The 19,382-nt window shown below is 65.5% G+C and overlaps 9 protein-coding genes across 9 annotated transcripts; 5 read left to right on the top strand and 4 right to left on the bottom strand.

Annotated features, from left to right (window-relative positions):
- Positions 1–475: 475 nt before the first annotated feature.
- On the bottom strand, positions 476–1,483 carry AMSG_05208 (uncharacterized protein; the record flags this gene model as incomplete). Its single annotated transcript, XM_013902486.1, has 1 exon — positions 476–1,483. The coding sequence occupies one exon, from the start codon at positions 1,481–1,483 to the stop codon at positions 476–478; it is 1,008 nt and encodes a 335-aa protein (XP_013757940.1).
- A 700-nt stretch (positions 1,484–2,183) lies between these two features.
- On the top strand, positions 2,184–3,162 carry AMSG_05207 (RPEL repeat protein; the record flags this gene model as incomplete). Its single annotated transcript, XM_013902485.1, has 2 exons — positions 2,184–2,243; positions 2,498–3,162. The coding sequence occupies exons 1-2, from the start codon at positions 2,234–2,236 to the stop codon at positions 3,160–3,162; spliced, it is 675 nt and encodes a 224-aa protein (XP_013757939.1). The 5' UTR covers positions 2,184–2,233.
- AMSG_11863 (uncharacterized protein) lies at positions 2,946–5,771 on the bottom strand (the record flags this gene model as incomplete). Its single annotated transcript, XM_013902607.1, has 2 exons — positions 2,946–4,777; positions 5,275–5,771. The coding sequence occupies 2 exons, from the start codon at positions 5,769–5,771 to the stop codon at positions 3,184–3,186; spliced, it is 2,091 nt and encodes a 696-aa protein (XP_013758061.1). The 3' UTR covers positions 2,946–3,183.
- A 332-nt stretch (positions 5,772–6,103) lies between these two features.
- AMSG_05204 (uncharacterized protein) lies at positions 6,104–6,896 on the top strand (the record flags this gene model as incomplete). The annotated part of the gene is made up of 2 exons (XM_013902484.1): positions 6,104–6,268; positions 6,614–6,896. The coding sequence occupies 2 exons, from the start codon at positions 6,104–6,106 to the stop codon at positions 6,809–6,811; spliced, it is 363 nt and encodes a 120-aa protein (XP_013757938.1). The 3' UTR covers positions 6,812–6,896.
- Positions 6,897–7,235: 339 nt separating this feature from the next.
- On the top strand, positions 7,236–8,067 carry AMSG_05203 (mitochondrial inner membrane protease subunit 1). The gene is made up of 3 exons (XM_013902483.1): positions 7,236–7,387; positions 7,450–7,550; positions 7,639–8,067. Exons 1-3 carry the CDS (start codon positions 7,279–7,281, stop codon positions 8,023–8,025), a joined length of 597 nt encoding a protein of 198 aa, XP_013757937.1. The 5' UTR covers positions 7,236–7,278; the 3' UTR covers positions 8,026–8,067.
- A 233-nt stretch (positions 8,068–8,300) lies between these two features.
- AMSG_05202 (Ras guanine nucleotide exchange factor A) lies at positions 8,301–11,772 on the top strand. The gene is made up of 2 exons (XM_013902482.1): positions 8,301–8,578; positions 9,057–11,772. The coding sequence occupies exons 1-2, from the start codon at positions 8,318–8,320 to the stop codon at positions 11,745–11,747; spliced, it is 2,952 nt and encodes a 983-aa protein (XP_013757936.1). The 5' UTR covers positions 8,301–8,317; the 3' UTR covers positions 11,748–11,772.
- Positions 11,773–11,782: 10 nt separating this feature from the next.
- Positions 11,783–15,514, bottom strand: AMSG_05201 (uncharacterized protein; the record flags this gene model as incomplete). Its single annotated transcript, XM_013902481.1, has 1 exon — positions 11,783–15,514. One exon carries the CDS (start codon positions 15,512–15,514, stop codon positions 11,783–11,785), a length of 3,732 nt encoding a protein of 1,243 aa, XP_013757935.1.
- An 882-nt stretch (positions 15,515–16,396) lies between these two features.
- Positions 16,397–19,382, top strand: AMSG_05200 (uncharacterized protein; the record flags this gene model as incomplete). The annotated part of the gene is made up of 2 exons (XM_013902480.1): positions 16,397–17,122; positions 17,146–19,382. 2 exons carry the CDS (start codon positions 16,397–16,399, stop codon positions 18,766–18,768), a joined length of 2,349 nt encoding a protein of 782 aa, XP_013757934.1. The 3' UTR covers positions 18,769–19,382.
- AMSG_05199 (uncharacterized protein) lies at positions 18,945–19,314 on the bottom strand (the record flags this gene model as incomplete). The annotated part of the gene is made up of 2 exons (XM_013902479.1): positions 18,945–18,968; positions 19,006–19,314. The coding sequence occupies 2 exons, from the start codon at positions 19,312–19,314 to the stop codon at positions 18,945–18,947; spliced, it is 333 nt and encodes a 110-aa protein (XP_013757933.1).

Here is a 19,382-nt window from a genome sequence, read left to right as displayed (position 1 = left end):
TCGTCTGCTGGGGCGGCAGCCGACGCGATGCTGCCGGATGAGGTGTCGTCTGTGCTGGGCGAGGTGGGGACGGCGGTCAAAGGCCGTGTGGAGGCGATGAAGGCCACGTTTATGTCTGAGGAGTTCCGGGCGTTTCTCAAGAACCCGTCGCCGGAGCAGCTGCTTCTCCATCCCGAGTATCTGACCCACTCGCTCAAGCTGGCCAACATTGTGCGCTCGCCGTCGTCGGGGCGCTGTCGATGCTGACGGGCGGCGTGATGGACGTGTCCAAGGATCACATCAGCAAGGCTGCAGCCGGGCAGGCCGGGAATCATGTGTCCGAGGCGACAGGCGGACTCGTGCCGTCGTCGGTTGTCTCGAACATGTCGCCGTCGGAGATGAAGCAGGCGATGAAGCTGATGAAGACGCTCGGTCCGCTGGTGTGAGCCCATGCAGCGCGGTGCAACAAACGATGCGGTAGCAGAATAGAACCGGCTCATGTCGCGTGCTGCGGGAGCAGCAGATGGACGGCAACCTGGTTGTGCAGTCCGAGATGCATGATCATTTCGTCGTCGGGCTCCGACTCGTCGTCGTCGGGCGTGTCGCCGGGCTCGAGGATGTTCTCGTTGGCCTCGAGCCAGGCAAAGAACATGTGCAGGTCGCCAAAGTCGTGCTGGCTGGTGACGTGCGAGTCGCGAAAGTGAACCTTGAGGTCCGCGCTGACCAAGACCGAGTACGTCTCGTTGTGCCCAGTGAGGATGAGCGCCAGCGGCGGCATCAGGTGCATCAGATCCGGCATCAGCGCCGCCTTGAGGTCATACTTGCTCTCCAGCAGAGCAGAGTGCGGGCCGATGAGCGCCTCCAACAGCGGAGGCGGGTAGCCCGGGGTGATGTCATAGAGGAACGTCCGCCAATCCGGATACAGCGCAAGCTGGGTCGGGGCCACGTTGAGGACCCGCAGCACCGACGGGAGCGCCTCAGTGAGTGACGCCGCCCGTGTTGGCCCCAAGGTATACGCCTGCCCGCCGAGCCGCAGCAACAGATCCCACGCTTGCGCCGTCGGCACAATGCCGTTGACAAGGAACTGGATACCGACTGCCGCCGCAATAAAGGTGCACGCGTTCTTGAGCCCAAGATCGTACTGCGTCGCCGAAGCCTCAAACGAGGCGTGGACGTCGACCGGGAGCGAGTCCCACAGCCGCGCAATCTTGGCCTGCACCTCGACCATCTTGCTTTGTAGCTCGCGGCGGATCCTGACCTCTGACCGCAGTGCCGATCTCAGCGTCCCCACATCCGACGAGTGCACCGCCGCCGGCATGGCCTCGCGCTTGCTCTTCTTCTTCTTCCGCTTGGGCCCGTTGCCCGCAAATGTCCTCACCCCATCCCCGCCTTGCTCGGGTGTCGCGGTCGGTGCGGCAGGCACCATGGGATAGCCAGCCACAAACGGCGGCGGCGTGTGCAAATGGACATGCGGGTTGGACATCGATCGGAATGCCGTCGACATTGGCTGGCCTGTAGCTGCCATCGCTTCGTGTGGTGAGGCCATAGCCTGATGTGCGTAGCCATGTCCCATGCCACCCGCCATGACCGAGGCAGACACAGGCGGCGGAGTCGCCGGGGGATTGCTGGCTGCGTACGACGGCGCATGAAAGTCAGGTGGCGGTGCGGGGGGAGTCGACGCCATGCCTATCAGTGTTGGCAGCAATGGTGGCGGTGTGGTCAAGTGCTCCGTCCTGGGCTTTTGTATCAGGCTGTGGTGGCTCCGTGCCTCCGACTCGACCCTCGCGGCCGGCTGCCGATCAGGATCACGGGGCGATGACGACCTGGCGGTAGATGGATGGATGGATGATGGGGGAAGGGGGAGGGAGGGGGGGGAGAGGGGGGAGAGAGAGGGGGGGGGGGGGAGGGGGGAGGGGGGAGGGAGCGCGCGGGGGACTGTTCCATGGATGTCTGTCACATCTGCGTCTGAGCTGATGCCGATGCCGATTTCGACAGATCAAAGGCATGCTGCTGCTGCTGCTGCTGCTGCTGCTGCTGCTGCTGCTGGCCCTCCCCATCCCTCCCCTTCCTCCCTCCTTGGCCGCAAGGGCAAGAAGGCCCGGTGCCCTGGCTACCCATGATCACCCCCGAACAGTGCCCCTGGGTCGCTATTCGTTCGGTGGCATTCGGGCTCTTCCGCAGAAGGACCACGTGTCCATGGGCAAGACGAGCCAAGAGCCGACACCACACTCACACTCACACGCACACATACAACATGTCCGAGAGTATGTCCTCATCCTTCTTTCCCGCTCTCTCAGCTCCCCCTCCCCCCTTCCTCCTGCACCCCCCCCCCTCCCCCTCCGTGCGGTGGCTTACAGGCGCGGTTTCGGGCAAGGCGGTAGGCGGTGGCGGCTTTTTTTTTCTCCGCTGACTGGTTTTTGTATTTTTCCCACCAACGGCGGCGGTGATCGAGGCCATGTAGCGCCGGGTGGTGGAGTCTGAGTGTGACTTACTTGGTTGTTGTGGTCGTGAGGCGCAGTTGCCAACCAGCTGGAGAAGAACCTCAAGGCTGACGCGCTCAACAAGGCGCTGCGGGACCGGCCCGAGGTCGAGGAGCTTGATCGGGCGCAGATCCGGCCGGACGCCGGCGTGGCCGACTCGCTGGCCGGGGTGAAGAACACGCTCGAGCGCAAGACCAAGGCGGATGCGCTCAACAAGGCGCTGCGGGACCGGCCCGAGGTCGAGGAGCTTGATCGGGCGCAGATCCGGCCGGACGCCGGCGTGGCCGACTCGCTGGCCGGGGTGAAGAACACGCTCGAGCGCAAAACCAAGGCGGATGCGCTCAACAAGGCGCTGCGGGACCGGCCGCAGGCTGAAGAACTTGTTGACGCCCAGATTCTGACCGACAACCAGCACCTACCTGCAGCCATCCAGTCAGCCCACAAGTCGCTGGAGCAGCAGATGAAGGCCGACAAGCTCTCGCGCGCCCTCCGCGACCGCCCGGACAAGGACGAGCTCGTCGACGCCCAGATTCTGACCGACAACCAGCACCTGCCGCCGACACTGCAGGGTGTGCACGCCACGCTCGAGAAGCAGATGGCCAAGGACGAGCTGGCGAAAAAGGTGCGCAAGATCTCGGCCGGTGCGCCGCCGACGTCGGCCGCTGCCGCCGCCGCCGCCGCCGCCGCCAGCAATGATGCCTAGACAGCAATAAAGCCGGCCGTACTACTCGCTGCCAGCAAGGCCGCTGCCCTCGGCCGCATACTTTGCGGCGCGGCCTGAGCGGCCAGCCTCAATCATGGCCGGGGCGTTGCTCTCGCCCTCCGCGTCGTCGGCAGCGTTGCCGTCGGCCTGGATGCCGCGCCAGGTCCGGGCCGCAAACGTCGCCGCCGCCGCGCCACTCCCGTCAGTCTGGGCAAGCTGGCGCTTGGCCTCGGACCGCGAGATGATGGCGTCCGAGGACGAGGCCGCCGCCGAGGAGCGGGCTGCGGTGCCACTGCTTGCTCCCTTGGCGTGCTTCTTGCGGATTGAGAAGGCACGGATCGAGGCCTTGCCCGAACCGGACGAGAGCGAGGTGACCAAGTGCTCGCCGTCATCGTCGGCGTCGGCGTCGGCTCCACCGTCAACAGCAGCGCCGGTCGGCCCGTCGGCCGCCGCATCGGCAGCCTCGATGACTGCAAGTGTCTGCTCAAAGTCGGTTGAGTACTCACCGGTCCACTCGGCGCCCGGGGTGAGGGCGAGAAAAGCCTCAAACGGGGTGACCAGCGGCTTGATGTACTCACGCGAGTCGATGAGCGCAGTCAGTGGGCACGAGACGACCACAAAGACGTCGACCTCGGTAAAGTTGGCGAGCTTGGGCACATTGACCTTGCCCACGCAGAACGTGTAGTACGACCGCCCTGCAGCCTCGATGAGCGCACGCAGCTCGTCGAGCATCTCCAGGTACGGGCCGACGGCAAGGGTGCCCACTAGGAGGCCGATGACCTCGGCAGACTTGACCTTTTCGATCAGCATGTACCGCTTCATCAGCGCCCGCGACGTCGAGCCGGTGCAGAGCGCGGCGGTCCCGGCGTCGACGTCTACTGTCACAAACCGCAAGCCCGGGTGGTTGAGCTGTAGCGCGGTAAAGAGCTTGGAGTCTGCCGCCTTACCGGCGCCCACAAACACCACCGCGTCGGCACTGGCGTCAAGCTTGTGCGCCAGCGTGAACGAGAAGCCGCCCATAGCGTACGTCACGCCCTCACTGTCACCATCGGCCACATCGGCGGCGTCGTCAGTAGGCGCGCGCGCGTCCATGAACACTACCTCTGACGCGAGCGACGCCGCCGTCAGCGCCGCAGCGATGGCCGCGGCGGGCGCCGCCAGTGACAACTCGTACGCCACCACTAGCGAACGCACGCCATCGGGCACCGCAGCCGCCGTGGCCTCGGCAAGAGTAGCCACCTCATCGGCCGGCACATCGCGGGCACAGAAGACGTAGCAGACCGGAAGGCGGAGGGTGGCGGTGAGGCAGGCCTCGCCGTAGTGGACCAGAGCCTTGGCCAGCGCATGCTCAGCCGCCACCTCGTCCACACAGCATCCCGAGTAAGCCGAATCCGCCAGGACCACGATCTCCACCGAGTCGGCGACCAGCGAAGCCATCCTCGCCGCCACCGATGGAGCGTGGGCCACGAGATGGTCAGGGAACTGCAAGGCGACGACACCAGGCTCTCCACCAAGTACCTCTTCCAGCCACTGTGCGACGCGGACATTCTCCCAATGAGCATCAAACTGGGTCAGATCCTTCTCCGGCACCAAAGCAGGTCGATCACTTCCATCACTGGCCCACATGCCTTGAGAATGAAGTACCACCTCGGTCGTCCTCCCCTCGCCCGGTTGGCTCTGGGATGAGAACGCCGTCTGGCCGGGCGTATGCTCCTCGGTGGGGACATTCACAAGCTCGCCCTGTCGCAGCATGACTACTCCTGTTGGTGGTGGAGGTAATGGGAGAGGGGGGTGGGGTGGAGAGGGGGGTTAGGGGGGGGTGGAGGAGGGGAGGTCGGCCTGTGGAAGGGGAGGGGCGGAGGGGACGGGGGTGGGGGGGAGGTGTCGGGATCTGGGGTGGGGGTGAGGGGGAAGGGGGGGGAAGGGGGGAAGGGGGGGGGGGAGTCTGAGGGAGCAGGGCAGAAGGGGGAGAGAGAAAAGGGATTTGATCGGGGTGATGGAAGGGGAGGGGATGAAAGGGAGGTGGACGGATCGGGTGCGTGATTGTTGCTTTGCCCTAGTTGCGCGGGATCTCGCAAACGCTAGGCGGCGCCCGATGGTGGGGGCGGAGACGTAGTTGCATCGCGCAAGATCTGGGCACTGCCTTCAAAGCTGCTCTTGATGACCGCAATCGAAGTTTGAACATCCTCAACGGATGGTGCCAGCTCGTCCTCGATGGTCATGTCGTCCTTGCCAGCGTACTTCGGTTTCATCTTCTCGCGCTTGACCCTGATGTGGTTGATGCGGTGGTGACGGACGCACGCCTCGTCCACAAACCTCTTGATCGGGATGCGCCCGGTGGTGTTCACCTCGTGCGCGATGGCTGCGCGACTCACATCGTGGTTCACGGCGCGGACGCATGGCTCGAAAGCGTATCCCTGGACAAGGCCTGCGCAAACATCCGGAGTCAGTAGTGCTCCGGCGAGCTGTGCCGTCGACGAGTCGGCGACGAGCAACGACCGCAGGCCGGATGTCAGCTCGTCGATGGTGGCGACGACCTCACCGGTTGCAGCCTCCTTGATAGCCCGCATGAGCGCCGTTTTCCGCGTGTTCCTCGCAGTCTTGTCCATGGTGTGGGGAAAGATGACTTGCAACAGCCTGCTGAACTTGCTGCGGGTACCATGACGAGAACCACGGCCACGCTGCGCGCGCCTTGTCTGCTCCGACATGGTGTTGGGGCGGGACTTGACCATGAGGATGATGTTCTTGCAACGGGTGGCGACTTGTGTGGGGCGATATCACACTGTAGCTGCTGTGTTACGAGCATCCGCTGCGGCTAGAAAACCGTGCGCCTTTTTTGCCGAGAGTGTGACGTCGGCAGAGGTGGTGAGCTACGCGACAGGTCGCCTACAGCCTTCAGTAGCCGCTACTCGACGTACTCATCTCATTCTTCTTGTCTGGTATGGCCATCAATCCCAATCAGGTGCGCTCGGAGCAAAAGACGCTGCACGCGGCGGCCTCGGTGGAGACCGCGAGCGCGACGGCAGGCTCCGTCACCGATGATGTCGAGCTAGCGAACTCTGAGGTTCCCGCGGCTGGGCACTTGCAGCAGAACCTTGCGGCCGGTGTCGGCAGCACTGACACGCCCATGCGGCCTTCTCGTTTTCCTAACCTCGAGGAGCGCCCGCTGTTGACGGCCCTTGACTTCCAAGGCCAACTCCGCGCAAGGGATGCTGACGCTCGGTGCAGGGTTTGCCAGCGCCTGTCACTGTTCGAGCAGCCGCCCATTGCTCGGATCGAGGAGAATGTGGCAATCTTCTTGTCCTCCATTTTGCAGTGGCCGCAAGTCTCGCGCCTTGACGAGAACACTGGATGTGGAGTACCGTGTGCGCTTTGGCAAAATGAATGCCTATCGGCGTATCAACGGCAACGTTCCCAACCGGCCACGTCTTCACGACGCTCATCAGATCAGTGCGAAGGGAGCGCTATCAAGCATGACCACAAGACGCCGAAAAGCAGAGAGCAGCCCACTTCGGCCGATACCCGCCTGGGTAGCAAGCGCCACATCGGTGAGGCCGTGGAGAAGATGTTTGCCCAAGAGGCCAAGGCTTATCACGACCGCAATCGGGCCAAGGCCTCGTCCGTGGCGATACCGAATCACTCGGGCTAGCCACCGCGATAGTCGCCGCTCATAGCGTCTCGCTGCAGTGATTTCCACATCAACTGTACCCGTGAGCTCATGGAGGCAACAAATACACGCATACCTTTTGGATCCCTCATTGCGCAGCTGTGTGTGTGACCTTTCGGCCTTCATCACAGCCATCTGTGCAGCCGGCATCAATGGCACATAGCACATACGTCGTATGAGTTGTATCCTTGCCATCGACCATGGCGCTTCCAGTATTTGCGAGCTGGAACCGCGAGCGCAACGCCTTTGCCTTGGATGCGGTCAGTGGCGGCAAAGATCAGCGCGTAGATTGTCAAGTCGTCGTCGACTGCGCGACGGCGGCCGTCGGTCATTGCCGCGTCGCGGTGGCCGAGACCGACACCGAGAGCAAAAGCGAGTCCGGGCCCAAGACCGACACACGCCTCTCTCGCCCATCCCACTACCGCACAAGAGGGTGGAAGGTGTGAGTGATGGCGAGTCCACCGGGAGCAGCAGCTTGGTCGCTGTTCCGCTCCACGGCGCTGGCCACGGCCTGGTTTCTCGCCCTTGCCGAGCACGTCTTTGACATCACGGTGGTACGTAGTGGGGAGGGGGGGGGGGGGGGGGGGGGGAGAGGGGGAGGGGGGAGGGGGAGAGTAGAGGGGACTCATCGAGTGGCATCGGCATCGGCATCGGCATCGGCATCGGCATCGGCATCGGCATCGGCATCGGCATCGGCATCGGCATCGGCATCGGCAATGGCGTATCGATATCGCGCATCGGCTCCCGGCTACGGCGACAACACCACCACCTATCGGCATCCGCATCGGACATACTCGCACCGAGGGTAGTGCTCCGGCCCATCAATGCTGCCCACTTTTAACGTAGAGGGCGATGTGGTGGTGACCTCACATCTGGCAGTGACCTTTGGAGACATCGAGGTGGGAGACATCGTGGTCTTCAAGTCGCCTTCTGATCCCAAGATGCGCATGTGCAAGCGCTTGCTTGGTCTGCCCGGGGATGTGGTCATGGTCGATCCCACCGTCTCCAGTTCGGTCATCCGCATCCCGCCGGGCCACGTGTGGCTGCAGGGCGACAATCTGGCCAACTCGACAGACTCGCGCTCCATGGGCCCCGTCCCCATGGGTCTCCTCGTCGGCAAGATTGTCTTTAAGCTCCTGCCGTTCGGCGAGGCGGGCTTTGTCAACGCACACACCCTCGATCACAACGTCCTGTGAGCCTTGATTGCGGCGGCGCACGCACGCACCCCTCCCGCTCCCTCTCCCCCCAATCGCCGTACGCTGCCACTGCGGCAGGTACCTCCCATCACCCCCCCCAATTACCACCCACATATTGGCCTCTGTCCAAGTGAAGGAGCTCAAAATGGCAAGAAATCAGAAAAGGGAGCGGGAGAGTGAGCAACAGGCGGGCAGGCGGGCGGGCGGCAGGCGGCAGGCGGAAGGTGACAGGCGACAGGCGGCCGAGACGACAACAAGCCAGTGACACGCAACTCCGGTGGGTGCAGCCGAGATGGCAGCAGTAGAAGAGAGTAGTATGAAAGAGTTGCGGGAGGAGAATGCACGCCTTCAGGCAGAACTGTCCTCTGTCCAGGCCTCCTTCACCCAGTCCAAGGTCCAACTCCGTACCCGTATCCAAGCCATTGTCGACGACTACAAAGAGTCCAAAGCCAAAGCTGAGGCTCTTCGCTCTGCCAATGAAGCCCTCTTGCTCCAACTGGAAGAGCGGGATGAAGCGAGGTTCTCCACCATCCCCGTGCAGAACGAGGAACATGTACGCCTCTACGTGCAGCAGGAAGGGGGGAAGGGGAGGGGGAGGGGAAGGGGAGGGGGCGGGGGGGCGGGGGGCGGGGGGGGGGGAGAGGGGCGGCAAGCGGGGGTTATGATCAGATCACCCACCTGTTGCTGACGGCTTTTTGCTGAACCTGTTGCCTGTGCTGACGCCACCCCCCTGCCCGCCTCCCGGACGGCTGTAACCACCAAAGAGGGTGGTTGACGTACCGTGGCACATATCATGAGAGTGGAAGGGTGGGCGGAGGGGGGAGCGGGGGAAGGGGGGCCGTACGGGAGTGTTGGTGGAGGGTGGGAGGGTGGGTAGGCGGGAGGCGGGCGAGCGCCGGGGCGGGAGCAACTCACGCGCACGCGCGGACGGGCAAACGATTTGCAATGGGTATCGGTGACCGATGACCACGGTGCGGGGATGGGCACGGCATGACGTCACTAACGGCATTTTACTGTGGGCATGTGGGCAGCTGCAACTGATGCGGACGCTGGTGTCGACGCAACGAGTGGTGGTGCTGGAAAAGGTGGCGGCCAAGCTGGCGATCACCCGCAAGACGAGCTCGCTGGAGGAAGCCAAGGCCAAAGTTGCCGAACTAGAGGCCGAGGTGGAGGCTAATGTGGCAGAAAAGACGACGCTGGTGGACACGGCGCTGCAGCTCGAGGCTGATGCCGAGGCGTTGCGAGACTCGTACGCGGCGGCGGCGGCATCTGTGGAGAACGCCAAGATGTGGGAGCGGCAGAACAAGCATGTGCAGACAGCGCTCGAGGCGACGCAGACACGGGTAGTCGAGCTCAAGGCGTCGCGCAACGCGACTCAGACGGCGATTGCCGAGCTTGCCGAGCAGCGCGAGGCGGCATCGACAAGGTACGCCGAGCTGATGGCAACCAAGTCGTCGCTTGTGCAGCAGGTGCGTGCGCTGACCGAAGCAAACCGAGCGTCGGCGGCGTGGCACCGTCAGAATGACATGCTGCGGAGCCACAAGGCGTGGCTGGAGCGTGGGTTGGCCCAGGTGGAGGCGTTTGTGGCCGACGCCGAGGTCGCGACGCCCGCGGCTGGTGGCGGTGTGCCTCTCCGGCGCGGTGACGCCGAAGCCGCCGTCCTCACCGAGCAGGATGCGGCGCTGCAGGCCGGCATCACAGAGCTTCGGGCGGAGGTGGCGTCGGTCAAGGCCGAGACCGAGCGGCTTCTGAGCCAGGACTACCAGCACCTCACGGTGACGCCCGAGGACGTGCTCTCGATTGTGCAGGCGCGGCTGACGATTGCACGGCTGGAGGCGTCGGCCGATGTGGCGGCGCAGCGGCTGGCCAAGCTGCGGGCTAAGGTGGCGGCGTTGGAGCCGGACCTAGAGGCGCTCGTCCCGCGAGCGAGCGGAGTCCAGGCGGCGCTCGCCCGCACTCACCAGCTCCTGGAGTCGCACGCAGAGCTGCTGGTGAGCCGGCGCAAGCTGCTGGCTGCGCGCGAGGACGCGCTCGCCAGACTCCGCGAGTACGGGCCCGATCTGGAGGTGGAATCGCTCGGTGCCGGCGACAAGGCATCGGACGGCGGCGTTGTCAGCTGGCCGACCGATGGCCGTAAGACCGTGAGGCTTGTGGAGGTGCCCGAGGTGGAGCCGCAGCTCTCGCCGCTACCGCTGGCAGAGGTGCAGCGAGAGCGGGCCGAGGCAGCGGTGGCCAACGCCGCCAACGAGACTGGCTTGGTGGACGCCATGGAAGCGCGGATCAAGTCGGAGATCATGTTGCTGATGGTGGAGCGCGAGCAGGGGCGAGCACGGCTGACGATGTCGCTCCTGCGTAGCGAGGACGGTACAGGCGGCGCCGGCTTTTCGTCGGCTGCCATGCTTGCCACGCTCCTCGCGGAGCACACGACGGTGGCCGACTCGCCGTTTATCAAGTTTATGCCGGACACGCTGACGTCGCCCGAGCCCAAGATCAAGGCCGCCACGTTGCCGCACCTGGTGCAGCACCTGACGTTTCCAACGTATCCGGCCACCGAGTTTGTGCACGAGTTTCTCCTCACCTACCGGTCTGTGGCCGAGCCCGAAGACGTCATGTCGCTCATTCTGGAGCGGTTCTGCATCTCGTGCCCGGTCAAGCTCGAGCCCGAGCACGAGGCCGAGTTCCAGGCCAAGGTTGTGCGGCCGATCCGGCTCCGGGTCATCAACTTTCTCCGCATTTGGGTCTCTACGTACGTGCAGGACTTTGCCGAGGCGCCTGTCGCCGGACAGCTGCTCCGCGGCTTTATGGAGTCAATTCTCAAGGTTCACGTTCCGTCGCAGCACAAGCTCTTCCTCTCGGTCCTTCGCAAATTCAAGTCGTCGAGCAAGAAGCAGCGGCGGCTGGCCTCGCTCAACGTGGTGGCGACGCTGCCGAAGCTGACTAAGCGGTCGGGCGTGGTCAAGTCGTTTGATAAGGCCGACGTCCGCAAGCTCGCGGCGTGCATCAACTCGTACGAGTTTGGCGTCTTTGAGGCCATCCAGCCGCGCGAGTGCTTTGGCTTGGCATGGTCCAAGGACGGCCGCGAGCAGTCATCGCCCAACGTCCTCGCCCTCGTCCAGCGGTTCAACAAGATGTCGACGTGGGTGGCGGCGACCATCCTGGAAGCCGGCGACGGCGAAAAGTCAGCGTCCAAGGCCGCATCGGCCCGCGCGCGCGCCATCAAGAAGATGGTCAACCTCGCACACGAGCTGTACGAGCGACACAACTTTAACGCCACCATGGGCATTCTCGCCGGCCTCTCCTCCAACGCCATCTACCGGCTGCAGGTCACATGGGCCAAGGTCGACAACAAGACCCACAACAAGCGCGAGGGCCTTGTCGACGTCTTCTCGTCAGCAAAGTCGTGGAAGGCGCTCCGCGAGCGGATCCACGCCGTCAACCCGCCGGTCATCCCCTACCTCGGCATGTACCTCACCGACCTGACATTTACCGAGGACGGCAACCCGTCAACCATCGACGGCCTCATCAACTTTACAAAGTGTCGCCGCTACGCCGCCATCCTCCGCGAGATCCAGCGGTACCAAGACATCGGCTACGACGACGTCGTCGTCGAGATGTCACACCACATGTGGCTGCAGAAGGACATCGAGCGCGCCGTCCAGACCTACCCGGACGCTGACGAGGAGCTGTACCAAAAGTCGCTCAAGGTCGAGCCGCGGACCTGACGATAAAGCCTGCCAGCAGCGCACATGTCAGAACTTTACAACGGCCGCTGCTCGCCAGCGGTGCGCGCCATAAGCCAGTAGCTGATGCCGGCGAGACTGGTGACCGCCACAGCCGCACCGAGCCACCAGAACCAGGCTGTCGACGAGCTAGTCGCTGGACAAGGAGCAATGGTCTTGCCAAGCGAGACGGCCTCTGCTGGCCCGTCCGTGTCATCGAGGCCAGCCCAGCGCTTGACGCTGGCCACGACGGCGTGCGGTGAGCCGAGTGAGACCAGGAGATGGACGAGGTCGGCGGGCGCGAGCGAGTCGGCGACGAGGCGGAGCGGTGGGTGGTCCTTGACGGACGCGGCGACTGCGCGGTGGACAAGGGTGTCGACGACGCCAAACGCGCTATGCCGAGCCGCGAGCTCGAGCGCGGTGTGATCGGCGTGAAGCGGCACCTGGAGGACGAGGCTGAGCGCATCACCGCTCTCGAGAGCAATCGCGTCGAGGATGGCGTCGACGACTGCCGGTACATTGCGGATGGCGGCAATGGCGAGGACCGAGAGTCCGGTCGAGTACACCGCGTGGACTGGCTGCCCACCGAGACGCAGCAGCTGCAACGCGGCGTCGGTGTGCCCGTAGAGGACGGCGACGCCGAGCGGAGAGAGCTCGCTTGCATCGGTGAGCCACGCCACGACTGAGGCATCCGGCACGAGAGCCGCCAGCGCAGAGAGGACGGCCGTGTCTCCGGCCGCGGCGGCGGCGTGGATGGGCGTCGAACCCGCGGCGTCGGCAGCAACCGCACGCTCGGCCGAGCCAAGAGCCTCGACGAGCGCGAGCTTCGGCTCGACCTCGGCCTCGTTACCACGAGTGTAGAGGAGGGCGGTGTGGAGCGGGCTCCGCCCGACCGCGTCCAGCGCGTCTGGCGAAGCGCCAGCGCGGAGCAGCAGTTCGGCGCACTCGAGTGAGCCAACGGCGGCCGCGACGTGGAGCGCGGTCTGGCCCCACACGTCTTCAACATCGACCGCCGACTGGCCGACAACCAGCGCGCCAAGCGAGCCCGGTGCGGCGTCAAACGACATCTGGGCATCCTCAAAAAGAGTAGTGTTGGCGTCATCGTCGTCGCCGTCATCAACATCATCATCATCATCATCATCGTCGTCGTCGTCGTCGTCGTCAAGCAACTCGCGGAGGAGCATGTCGAGCAGTGTGGCGTCGCTCTTGCCAGCGGCGAGGTGCAGCGGCGTCTCGAGGGCGGTGTTGCGGGTGAGCGCCGGAGCTCCACCGGCAAGTAGAGCCTCGACGGCGCGCGGGTGGCCGGCGACGACGGCGGCGCCGAGCGGCGGGAGACCGCGGGCGTCCGGCAGAGTGGTCGTTGCCCCAAGGTCGCAGAGGATGGCGATGGAGGTCGGCTCGGAGAGGAGGGCGGCGTAGTGGAGCGAGGTGCGGCCGAGCGCGTCGGCGGCGTCGAGGTTGGCGCCGGCATCGTCAAGGACACGGAGGACCGAGTCCTCGACAGCCAGGGCGAGGGCGGCGAGGGCGTCTGCCTCGTCATCGGACGAGCCGCCGCCGTTGCCCGAGTCGAACGACGGCTCTGAGTCTGTGTCCGAGTCTGAGTCGTCGCCGCCGCAGCGGCCGACCGCGAGGCGCGGGTGCAGATCACCCGGGGTGACGGCGATGGCCCGGCGGGCGGCTCCGAGGACGCTGTAGTGCAGCGGAGTGCAACCGTGGGCGTCGGCGGCGTTGTACGGTGCGCTTTCGGGATCAACCTCGTCCATGAGCAGCTCGAGAACGCCCGGTTTGCCGGCAAAAGCCGCAATGTGGACGACTGAGGCGCCGGTGGCGTCGGGCGCAAAGAGTGCAGCCGGTGCGTCCGAGGCGGCGCCGTCATCCAGGGCGCGGAGGAGGATGCGGACGGCACGCTCGTCGGCGGCGAGGACGGCCTCGAACAGCGGGGTCCAGCCCAACGAGTCGGGCACCATCAGCGCCGGCACCATGTCGTCGTCAGAGACGAGGGCACGGATCATGTCGCGGTGGCAGTTGCGGGCGGCGTAGTGAAGCGGGCTCCGTCCGTAGACGTCGATGGTGGTGAGCTTCACGCTCCTGCTCAGCAGCTGCTCGGCCATTTCCTCGTGTCCACACTGGACGGCGAGTGCGAGCGGGGTCATGCCGAGCGCGTCGCGGGCGTCGAGTTGGTCGGCGTGGCGAACGAGGGCGTCAAAGCAGGGCAGCGAGCCGCCGAGCGCCGCCCAGTGCAGCGGAAGGCGGCCGAGAGCGTCGGGCAGGGCCAGCAGCGACGAAGATGCGCTTTTGTCGGCGTCAAGGATGGCGGTAATGACGTCGCGTGCGCCACCAAGCGCGGCAAGGTGCAGTGCGGTGACCAGGTGCGCGCTCCGCGATGCGCGGGCCTCGGCGCGGACGCCGGCGTCGAGGAGAAAGGCCACAACCTTGGAGTGACCCGAGAGCGCGGCAACATGTAGCGGCGAGAGGCCCGACGCGGCTAGGCCGGCTAGGTTCGCGCCCTGCGCCACCACCGCCTGCAGGAGCGGGATGTTTCCGGCGCCGGCGGCCATGTGAGCTGCGGTGATGCCTGTGGTGTCGGCGCGGTTGACCGGTGCGGCATCGGGCGCGTCAGGCGCGTCGAGTAGGGCCAGCGCCTCGAGTACCGCCGGCACGTGGCCGCGGAGCGCCGCGTAGTGGACGAGCGACCGGCCGGCGGCGTCAACTACATCGACCGGGTGCCCGGCATCGCGGAGCTCTGAGGCGAGGACTTGGGCGGTGGCCACGTCGCCGTTGGCAAGCGCAATCTGGACCGGGTGCGGGACGGGCGGCGAGTGTGGCAGGAGCCCGCCGCGCGCGGCGAGCGCGCGGATGACAAGTTCCGACTCGCGGTCAACAAGCTTGCGGGCGGCTGGGCCCGATGCCGCCGCCGCCGCGGTGTAGAGCAGCGAGCGGCCGCGAGCATCCAGGGTGTCGACTCGAAAGCCGCGGACATCGACAAGGTCGACGACAACGTCAAGGTGGAGAGCGGCGATGGCGGCCGAGATCGGGAGCGCGCCACATGCATCAGGCGCAGCCAACATCCGGTCGACCTGCGCAGGCGTGGCTACTGCAGTCAAGAAGGAGTAGACCCGAAAACCGCCGTAGGCGGCGTAGTGGAAGATGTTGCGGCCGCGGGCGTCGCAGAGCTCGATGTCTCCGCTGGCAGCGAGGAGGACCTTGACAATGTCGACGTCGTCGAGCAGGACAGCCATCATTAACGGCGTCACACCATTGGCGTCCTTGCCGTTGACATCGATGCCGTCGGTGTCGAGCAACAGATGCAGCCAGGCCAGCCGCGAGTCGCCGGGGCCTTGCGGCGTGTCCCCAGCAAGCGGCGCCACAGCAGATGCAGCAGACGACGAGGCCGCAACAGACACACGTGCTGCAGCGGCCGGAGTGAGGGCGAGATGCAGCGGCGATCTGTGGGCCTTGTCCGGGCGAAGCGGCATGATATCAGCCTCGATAAGGAGCGAGATGAGCGAGGGCGAGCGGACGTATGCGGCCATATGGATGAGCGAGAGACCAAAGCGATCGCTCAGCGCAGCCGTCTCTCTTGCCAGCCGATACTCCTCCAGCAGCACCTTGATCACGTGACCATGTCCTCCCAGAACAGCCGCAAATGCCGCCGTCCGTCCGTCCAGATTCCGTCGACGAAGCTCGCGTGACGCCGTCGCCGGCTCTCCCAGCTCCTGCCGCACAGCGTCCACGTCGCCCACGAGACACGCACGCGTGAGCGGTGTCATGCTCTCAGACGGTGCGCTGTGCATCCGTCGTGCGAATCTCCTCCGCATGCTGCGTGTGGGTAGAGTGGCGGGTTGGGGGGGGGTGAGGGGGGAGGGGGGGGCGTGGGGTGGCGTGGTCTGTCGGCGGGAGGGCACAGCTGGGCAGACTTTCGGGTGGGGAGGCGGGGATGCGGGTGGGGGGTGAGGGGGGAAAAATTGTTGGGGATGGGGGATGGGGGATGGGGGGATGGGGGGGATGGGGGATGGGGAGGAAAGGGGGAGGAGATTGATCGAGAGTGAGAAAGGATGCTGCCGTAGCCTGGCGGTAGCGATGCTGCTGCATGGGTTGTCGCGCCCAGATGCCGCGCCCGATTGCCGCGCCCGATTGCAGCACCCGATTGCCGCGCCCGATTGCAGCCTGGTTGCTGGGCCCTGTTGCAGATGGGAGCCAACAGGGCGAGGGTCTGGGCTGGAATGGTGGTAGGGAAGGTGTCGGCAATGGTCCGGGAAGGTGATGGGGCCGGTGCCCGTGGTGGTGAGGGCTGGGTGGGCCAGATGGTGGAAGTTGTTGGCAAAAAAACGATCCGCATGATCGTGACATAGTAAACATAGCCCGACATCCTGGCTCATAGCAACCAGACTCTGTAGGAGAAACCGTCCATCACCGACAGCTATCGCAAGCCAAGCACATGGCCGTGCTAGTGGTACCAACTGTAACAAAAACCACCCAGTATCGCCCCTTGTAGAGCTGTTCATCGAACCAGGCGGGCGGGACGAGGGATTTGGGTCAGTCAATGGCGACACGTCGGACGGAGGACGGGGAGACGGGCGAGCCACCCGGGCACACCCATCCCCAAGCCTTCAACCATCATGGCTCGGTATGAACGCGAGCCACCTGAACGTATGGCTGTGACAATAGCGGTGCCGACCGAGGTTCGACGGGGCGGGAAGCGTGTCCGTGACGAGGTGCGGCGGCTGCAGGAGGCGTACCCGACGCTCGACGGGGAGACTGTGGCCGAGGTGTATCACAGCGAAGACGGCAACGCACGCGCTGCACGGGACATCCTGGCCATGTTGGTTCTGACTCAGACGGCGGATCGAGCCGAGCATCATCGTTCCGGTGCTGATCATGTTCTCGATCCGGCGGATGTGGCCGAGCTGGTCAACGCCTTCCCGGCTGTCGATGCCGGGCTGGTGGAAGCTCTGCTGAGCGAGGCTGCCGGCGATGTAGAGGAAGCAACCCGGTCTCTTGTTGTCCTTGCTGCCGATGCGCGGGAGCACGCGGCGCGAGTCGAGGTCGACGTCGAGGCGGCGGTGAACGAGGTCCTCGCCCGCTTTCCGCATCTGGATGCCGCCGCCGCTGCGGTCTTGCTCGAGGACGAGGGCTACAAGGTGGACGCTGTGCTCGCGCTGCTTGCCGAGTTTACGCCCGACGGTGAGGATTGTGGTGGTGGCGAAGACGGCGAGGACCGCGATGAGCAAGACGCCATCGGCGGGCGGCCCGATACTTGCATGGCGCTTGCGGAGCACTTTCCCTCAGTCGACGCCGCAGTTGTTGCCATGGTGCTCGATGAGTGCGACGGCGATGCCGAGGTGGCAGCTGAGCAGCTGAGCATGCTCTCGCCGCAGGTCCAGTCGCCGCGAGAGCAGAGCGTGCACCCGAGTTAGAGCCGCACAAGGCGCAGCAGCGCGAGATGGATCTTGCAGTGCTTGGCAGCGAGTTTCCAGAGGCCGACCTCAACGCAGTGGCGGCGGCGCTGGACGGTGCGGACGGGCGAGTGGCGACGGCACGACACGCGCTCGCGGATGCAAGCTCGAGTGTGGTAGCGATGAGCTCGTCGGGGTGGGGCCGGAAGGCGGCGAGCGCGTCGATCGGGTTGGTGGTGGCCGGGCTGGACACTGAGTTTGCGGCCGGCTCGCTGACATCGCCCGTGGCTAAGCTTGCGGCAGCCGAGAGCGACTTTGATATGTTCTCGGCCATGTTTCCGGACGTGGATGACGAGGCACTGGCGGTGGTATGGGAAGACGCCGGCGGGGCGCTCGGCGACGCGCTCGACCTTGCCCTTGATCTCATCCACGGGACCGACCACTCGAGCCAGGGCGGCGGCGAGGCGGAGGAGGTTGTGCTTGACGACGGGCTCGTGGCCAAGCTCTGCGCCACGTTTGAGGACGTGGAGCCGTCGACGGTGGTGGCTGTCCTGGAGTCTGCCGGCGGCGACGTTGAGGCGGCGACGTCGTCGCTGGCGGCGATGGTGGCGGAGGATCTGGCCAGCAGCAGTAGTGCAGGCGCAGGCGCAGGCACTGGCGCAGGCGACGCCGAGTTTCCTGCACTTGGCGGGAGGCAGACGGCGCTGTCGACGCGCGGGACGTGGGCGCGGCACACCCGCGGTGCGGTCGGACCGCGGATCAAGTACGTCGGCCCGCGGGCGAGCAGCAGCGGCAGCGGCCTGACCAAGGTATCGATGGCAGTGCGGATGCGGCGGGCGCGGCTCCACGACGAGCTGCAGTATACAGAGGTGCCTGCAGCGGTCATTGACGAGACGTTTGACTCGCTCGAGTTTGATGTCGACGCGACGGTGGAGACGCTGGCGCGCGTGTACCCGGGCGTCCATGCCATGGTGGCGAAGCGGCGAGCCAAGGCCGAGGCGAAGCGGCGGGCGGAAGCAGCAGCAGCAGCGGCGGCCGAGGCAGCGGCGCTTGCGGCGCGCCCACGGCCGGTCTTGCTTGTGCGGCCGGTGGCGGCCGAGCCGTACCGACGGTCGCAGTTTGCGCATCTCAATGCGGCGGCACCGGCGCGGAGTGCGGGCGAGACCGATGCCATGTGCCGCGAGGCCAACGCGCTCGCGCGGCAGCGCAACGCTGCGTTTGCGGCAGCGGCGCAGGCGTTCCGCAGCGGGAACAAGTCGCTCGCCTCGCGGCTCGCCTCGCAGGGTCGCGCCCTCGACGTCGAGATGCGTGAGGTCAACGCACAGCGCGTGAGCTCGATCCTTGGCGCGCAGGACGCGTTCTCGGCCACCGGCCACTCGCTTGACCTGCACGGCCTGTTTGAGAAGGAGGCCATCAATGTGCTCGCCCGCTACCTGCTCCAGCACCGGCGGAGCTGCAACGAGCCCAACTGCGGCGTGCGGGTCATCACCGGCGTCGGCAACCACTCCAAGACCAAGGCTAAGATTCGGCCGGCCGTTGTCCGCTACTTTCGTGACAACCGCATCTCGTTCCGCGAGGAGGCACCCGGCGTGTACCGCGCCAAGGTCCGCGGGCGACGCAGGCGGTGAGCATCGGGCTCTCGCGGGGCTCCAGGCAGAGACTTCTTTCATGTACTGGTCAACCTCTAGCGCACACAGGTACGAGCATCACATCGAGTACAAACAAAACAAGGGGCACGGTGCGACGCCAGAGCAGCAGCGTTGCAGCAGCTGGCTGGCGGCAGTTTGGCCACGCCTTGCGGCATCTAGCGCGTCCAGAGCGCCCACGCCTCGACACCCAGACCAGCAAGTCTATGAGCAGGCGACAGAGCTCGGCTCGGCATGCTGGTGGGTGTGGGCGTAGTGGTGGTGCTGGATGAGGTCCTCGGACGAGGGCGCAGAGTAGCCGCAGCCCGGGCAGGGGCAGACAAACGAGATCGACTGCTCCGACGGCTTGCTCTGCAACGCAGCCATGTTGACCATGCCGCCGCACCACGAGGTGCGGTACGAGGCGAGCGGGCCCTGGCCAAACGGCTTGCCGCCCGATCCCGTGCACTGGAACCGGCGGATGTACTTGTGCAGGAGCTCAGCATCGTGATGCGTCTGCCGCGGCGGGTGCGACTCGGCCCGGTGCATCTTCTCCGCCAGTCGGCTCGAGAAGCTCGCGTGGCACGAAGGGTATGTGCATTGGAACTGCCCGTACG

The sequence above is a fragment of the Thecamonas trahens genome (assembly GCF_000142905.1).
Source record: "Thecamonas trahens ATCC 50062 unplaced genomic scaffold supercont1.22, whole genome shotgun sequence".
Lineage (NCBI taxonomy): Eukaryota > Apusomonadida > Apusomonadidae > Thecamonas > Thecamonas trahens.
Note: the sequence above shows the minus strand (reverse complement) of the source record. Positions and strands in the feature narration are given on the sequence as shown.